At 38.0% G+C, this 7,039-nt stretch overlaps 1 protein-coding gene across 1 annotated transcript; it reads left to right on the top strand.

The window, feature by feature from the left end:
* The first annotated feature begins 1,844 nt into the window (after positions 1 to 1,844).
* On the top strand, positions 1,845 to 2,786 carry LOC116522490 (olfactory receptor 10P1-like). Its single transcript, XM_032237408.1, has one exon. The coding sequence runs from the start codon at positions 1,845 to 1,847 to the stop codon at positions 2,784 to 2,786; it is 942 nt and encodes a 313-aa protein (XP_032093299.1).
* The last annotated feature ends 4,253 nt before the right edge of the window (positions 2,787 to 7,039 follow it).

Here is a 7,039-nt window from a genome sequence, read left to right on the forward strand (position 1 = left end):
GGATATGTGCCTCTGGAAGGAGAGATTGGCTAATAATAGATTTCTTCCAAGCACATTCTGAAATCAGGAATTTGTCTTAAGTTTCAGGATCAGGCTTCCTGGGTTCTAAAGAATAGGTCAAAAAACATAACAAGGCCTCAGGATGGGCTGCTGGGGGTTTGCGGGGGTTCAGGAGAAACTCTAGCTAAGATTCTGTGCAGTTTGGAGACCCCCCAAATATCAGTACTGGCTGGACCTGCCCACCCCTCCCCACCCCTCCCAGGAGTCCTCATGCAGCCCATTTTAGATGCAGGTAAGTGCAGGGCGTCTGGAATCTGGAGAGGCCATTTTCACCCTCCTGGAGGCTTGAGAAAAGCCTCCGGAGCCTGGGGAGGGCAAAAATCCCTCGCATAGTGCTGGAGGCTGACTAGGCCACACCCACCATGGCCATGCCCATCCAGCAACTGGGCAGAGAACCCCTTGCTAAAAATTTTGAAGCCCACCCCTGAAGAAGCAGGATAAATGTGAAGGGCCCTCTCGGAAACGAAATTGTCAACCACACTGTGAAATTTTCTCTGACTGAGCATAGCCTTTGTAATTGTAGTCAGCAAAAATAAAGTGAAAACAAACTACACCAAATTGGATCTCTAATTCCTATAAGACAAGCAAACATGGCAAATGGTTAAAGAATTGTGAAAATTGAATGTGAAAATATCCAACTTCTGAGGCGGTGGTGGGGGAGGGGGTTGTTAACTCTAGGGTAAGGAATACTTTCCCTCAGCTCTAGATTGCCCACTAGCATTCATTTACCAAATCCCCAAAATGAATCCTTGGGCTTCTGTCTTGTGATCTTGTTAATAGTCCCTTGTTTCACTTCAGTTCCTCAAGGAATCTAGTGGCTCCTCCAGAGATGAGAATGTTATGAAATATATATGAGAATACTATGAAAATATATATATTTTCAGAGGAGAGAATGTGTAAAGACTTCGGTATAGCAAAATAATCTTGAGAAACTCAAACTGGCAATGAATACATTTAATTTTTTTGTCAGAAGAAACATCTCAGCAATTTGACATCATCAAAAAAAGTAAGACCAATATCTCATAATTAACCAAAGATGGTGGTTGGATTTTGACCATGCATGTTGAAGACAATTTAATTTTTAAATGACATTGAATGGAATATTATGAGAATTTTATTTTCAACTTATGTTAGTCTTTCATTATTTTATTATAGGAGAGATGATGTATGAAATTTCTGCACATTTTGATATCCTCTAGAGGAAAAGGGATATTCTTTATGTAACAGGAATAGATGATCATTGATGATAAGCAATAGAAACAAATGGTATTTAGTGGGAGATAAACTACTTTCATCTTAAATCAATTTTCCTAGACTTGAAAACTCCCAGCTATCTGATAATATTCAAATTAGTGGTCAGAATTTCAGGTAAATTATGAAAATTGTTTAATTCAAAGAAAACCAGTAACAAGAGAGTTAATTATCATTGGATTCTTACAAGGCATAGACTCCCTGAAATAGCAAACAAACAAATAAATAAGGAGCAAAGTACATGTTCTAAACATGAGGGCTATAAATAGATTCTAAACATTGAAAATGTTCACAAATTACTTGTGAGAAATGGTTGGCTAACAATATATAATCAAATACAAAATGCATAGGACACTAAATTAAAATTGAATTCTTCATGCCCTGTTTCCAAATGTTTGATTGAAATTACTTTTGAATAAACATGCAGAATGTATGTCTGTAGAGTGTGAAACCTATTTATTAATTACTAATAATTATTTAATTCTTTATTGAACATTTCTCTTCTGTTGCCAGGTTTCAATATGGATGATCCCATGAAAATAGGCAATCACTCCTGTATCACTGAAATTATCTTGCTGGGCTTTTCAGATTTCAAGGCTAGGCAAGAACTTCTGTTTTCCCTCATTCTAATATTCTACCTCATAGCCTTGATAGGCAACAGCCTGGTTTTGATCCTCACCATTGTCAGTCCCACCCTTCACACCCCAATGTACTTCTTCCTCTGGAACTTGTCCTTTTTGGAAATTGGCTACACCTCATCCATCATCCCAAAGATGCTACTGAACCTATTATCAGAAAGACAAACTATATCCTTTTGGGGCTGTGGATGTCAAATGTACTTCTTCCTTCTCTTTGGTGTCACCGAGTGTTGTCTTCTTTGTGCCATGGCATATGACCGCTATGTCGCCATTTGCAGACCTTTGCAATATCCTTATATCATGAACTACAGGGAATGTGCTAAGCTTGCTGCTGCGTCATGGGTCTGGGGTGTTTTTGTGGCTTTGGGGCTCTGTGTTTTAATCTTCACCCTTCCCTTCTATGGGTCAAATAGAATCAGCCATTTTTTCTGTGACCTTATTCCTGTTCTGAGGCTGGCATCTACCAATACCTATGAAATAGAAATGGCTATTTCTACATTAACAGTGCTAGCTGACTTGATACTCTTCCTGCTCATCCTTTATTCCTACATCCTCATCATCTCCACTATCCTCCTGATGCCAATGACCAAGAATAGACACAAAGCATTTTCCACTTGTTCCTCACATCTCACCGTGGTCTGCATTTTCTATGTAACTATCATTTTTATTTACATTCGGCCAAACTGGGCATATTCTGAGGACAGCGACAGGATCCTTGCTCTGCTCTACACAGTAGTGACCCCAAGCCTAAACCCTATCATTTATAGCTTGAGGAATAAAGAGATAAAAGCAGCATTTATGAAATCAGTAGGAAAGAAACAGATCTTCCGGAGGTAATAAATGAATTGTATCAATTAGTTTTATCACCTCATCAGATTATAGTTGTCTAATGTTTATGTATAGGATAAACATTAGAAGACCACAGAGCTGGTGTTCTTAATACTGGAATAATACACAGCTAGCCATAGATTTATTTCAAATAAGGAGAAATTCCTGACAGGAAACTTAAGTTTATTATTCTGGCGGTATGCAAGCAAATGATTTGTTGTCCTTTTCTTAAGAACCTTCGATATTGATATCGTCTCCCACTGACGAATTAATAACATTGGGAATATAAAATATTTTTAAGCGTTATATTGGACCAGAGAAATGAAGATTTTCTTATTGCCTGCAAAGTCACATGTGAAGGGCAGTGAAATTTAAATTCCTCTTATAGACTTTTTCAAATTAGAATATGCATGTGATTCCATACAGCAACCATTTATTTACTTTGATGTAATGCATCAGGTACCTAGTGAGGTGCATGAGGTAATTAGGGTATGTCTATGTAGCACTGACAAAGAAAGCATTTTTGTATAATGAGTAGTTGCCTAATTAGAGAGCATATAGCTATGTTTTCTTTGGGAAGATATAATTATGGTCCTTGGTTCTCTCTGACCTTGGTTGTTTATTGGTAGACATTTCATTACCCAGGTAGGTAACATGATCAATATCATGTCCCAATGGTGATTTTTTTCAAAAGGCAATGGAACCATCTTGTTTTTTTCCCCTTGAAAGCTTCTCATCCAAGAAGCTTCTTTAGTTCTTCTTGAATGAGAAGCAGGACTGAAGCAGCTTCTTGGTTGAGAAGTGAAACATTTTCAAGGAACAAACCAAGAAAGTCCAGTTGCCTTTGAAAAAGCACCTTTGGGACAACCATGATCTGGATGATTGAGAATCTCCATGGATGTTATTAGTGCTAGTATAAATACTGATATTACCTAGTTGGATAAAGAAATGCCTATTTGGATGATGCAACTTCTGCAAGTGAAGAACTAAACTCAAAGAACACCATGAACTTCCAAATTCAACCATGAGCTACTTATGTTTTCTTCTTTTGAGATATATTTATATTATGGCTTTTTCGTTGTATTTAAGTACAGTGACAATAAAGGTTATACTTTTTAATATGATCCTTACTTATTCTCCTTCAAGGTGTTTGGCCAACAGAAAGAGGCAGAAGGTCTCAACTGCAGGACTGATATGTGTGGTCTCAAACACAAATATGCAATTCCAAGACATCCAGTTAAATATGGATCTTACTCTTATGGACTTTCTATTATAGACAGGATGCTTTAAATAAAGAACCAGATAATTATAAGAGGGCACATCAATCAAACATGTGCCTTCAACTCAAGAAGGCCGTATTTAAATTAAGAAGGTTGAAAATGCTGAAAAATGAATTCTGAGAAATGGCTGCATGATTCACTAAGATGAGGCCATTATACAGAAAAGGCACAAACATTTTCTTAAATTAAAATTTCAGTCTCCACTAGATTTTTGTGTCTAGTGTTATAAGCTTATTTAATTTTTAATAATAGTTAAAACATTTATTTAATTTCTTATTTCATATACTTATTATGTTCAATGTTCAGTTGGGGTATTTTTTTTGGGGGGGGGGAAAAACCAATGTGAGAATATTAAATGAACACTGTTTCTGTGTTAGGAATTATGATCTTTTGTTTTCTGAGAGCCCTACTTACTATGGAATATCATCTCTTTCTCTAGATTTACCATAATTCATTGGCCTTCTTACTGTTTTAGGACCAAGCTGATATTTTTAGTTACCCTGGGAAAGTGTGGTTTATAGAAGTAGCTGTTGACTAATTTGGGAATATATAGCTGGGTCAGTGCTTTGTTTTCACTGGGAAAAATATATTTGGGCTAGGCAGGGGTGGAATCGAAACATTTTAGCAACAGGTTCTCTGTCTAGTTGCTGCGTGGGCTCTTGAGACCCTCTGTAGGCTGGAAATGGGCCCATTTCCAGACTTCCAGAAGGCCCATTTTTTGCCCCCCCCCCAGGCTCCAGAGGCTTTCTTTGAGCCTCTGAGGGGGCAAAGATGACTTCCCTGGGCACTGGAGGTCCTCCGGAGACTCTCTGGAGGCCAGAAACGAGCCTGTTTCTGGACTTTTTGAACTTCCGAGAGGCCTCTCTTTTACCCTCCCCAGGCTCTGGAGGCACACTAGAGACTGGAAATGGGCCCGTTTTTGGACTTTTGGAACTTCCAGGCCTGTTTTTCACCTTCCCTTCTGTTATATATGCAAATGTTCCCTGTTACCAGCTCTCTGATTGGCTGGTCATTTGACAGTTGCTTTGGGCTCGAGTATAAATACCCTGACAGTTGCAGGGACATTTTGAATCGCAGTCATCTTGCAATAAACATCTTACTCTCTGATTCCATGGCTCCTGCGTCTTTCCCTCAAACATATTCAACACCTTCGCTCTAGAGGCAGTCTCTGGGAAGGTAAAAATATCCACCCTCTGGCTCTGGAGGCCCTCCATAGGCCAAAAATGGGCACATTTCTGGACTTCTGGAACTTCTGGGAAGCACATTTTTCACCCTCCCTAGGCTCTGGAGGCATTCCTCAAGCCTCTTGGAGAGCAAAACATCCATAAGTCCTTAGCAAACTGTGTATTATCTGGATCAATTTATTTTGCATACAATTCTGATAGTGATATTATCATTTAAATATACATAATCATACTTTTTCAACTTCTAGCATTTGTATATACAAAGTAATCATAATATGTTCTATTATATTTCAGTATACATAGCATTATTTTCCCAATTTCTATTTTCTACTTCTTTTTTCTAACACTTATTACAATAACCACCATGTTAAAAAGTATTCTATGTCTAGCCATAATCTCTTACCCTTTTTAGAATTTTAACTCTTATTAACTTTTTGGTGAATCTGTTCTGGTTCTCCTTTGGTTTCTTGTAACTCCTTCTGTCATTTTTATTTAAATTAAATATTTCTGCTGCCTCTGTCACACACAACATCTGTCTCTTGCTGTTGGATCTCTAGAGTACCCATCTTCATTCCTCCATCATTTAAAAAGAATCTATCTCTTTATTCTCTTTTCTATTTTGAAGTCTTATATAAGTATTATATTGGTTCTGTGTTTGAAATTATTGCTATCTCTTCCATCTCTTTGTTTACTTGTATTGTTTTTAGAATTATCTCCTCTGTTTTTTCCTCAACACTTTCTGGTTTTTCCTTTATTTTCTGATTTTTTTAAAATTGTCATTTGCTCACTGTATCTTGCATCAATTCCATCATCTCCTTCTGATTCCTTGTTATATCTTTCTTAATACATTGAAACAGCTACATTATTCCTTTATAGACTGCCTTTGTTTTCTCCTGCTGAGACATTTTGTGCTGATATACTATAGTAATCATTGCTAAATATTCCACCTAGGATGGGCATGACATCATAGCACGTGTTTTCAGACAGAAGCTGAAATTGCTGATGGATTTCATGGTAAAACATGAAGTGTTTGGGTCTGTGTGCTGCTGGATGTACTCAGTGGAATGGCAAAAGAAAGGATTGCCACGCAAACATATATTAATCTGGGTCTATAACAAAATCACTTCAAATGAAATCGATGATGTAATATGCGCTGAAATACCCAATGCCGACATTGATAACGATTTCCATGAAATTGTGATGAAAAATATGATACATGGACCTTGCAGTACACTGAATCCAAATTCACCATGCATGATAGACAGAAAATGTTCTAAGCGATATCCTCGAGCATTAGTATCCAACACAATTACTGGAAACGATGGATATCTGTTCTGTCTCCCCTTCATGGCTCTTAACAAACGGCAAGACGAATAAACTTAAAAGGAACTTTCTTTATCAGGTCTCAGTTCAAACTGGCTTCGAGCCCAAAAATAACATAAATACAGTCTCTAACGAGATAACAGAATACAAAACAACTCTTACAAGCAATGCACTTCTCCAAATGCAGCCTTGAATCAGGGTTACAAGAAACACAAAGCACTTATCCAAGTGTATCTTCCATAAATCACGACTAATGATCAAGCAATGTTGTACCAAACAAGGAACGCACGAAGGAACGTTGACTCCTGCGACTAGGGCGTGGCAGCATCCGTCCTTTTATCTCCAAACCTGCCTCTAACAAACCCCAGCTGCATAATAAATCTTATATCCCGAAAAGACTCACAGCAGACATCTGCTGAGTCACAACACTATCCCCCACCACAGGGCCCTTTCCCCGGGGTCCGATGGTTTGGAT

The sequence above is a fragment of the Thamnophis elegans genome, chromosome Z (assembly GCF_009769535.1).
Source record: "Thamnophis elegans isolate rThaEle1 chromosome Z, rThaEle1.pri, whole genome shotgun sequence".
Taxonomy (NCBI): domain Eukaryota; kingdom Metazoa; phylum Chordata; class Lepidosauria; order Squamata; family Colubridae; genus Thamnophis; species Thamnophis elegans.

Excerpts from the sequence above, each read along its gene's own strand:
- LOC116522490 (XM_032237408.1), top strand. The coding sequence starts at position 1,845 with ATGAAAATAGGCAATCACTCCTGTATCACTGAAATTATCTTGCTGGGC.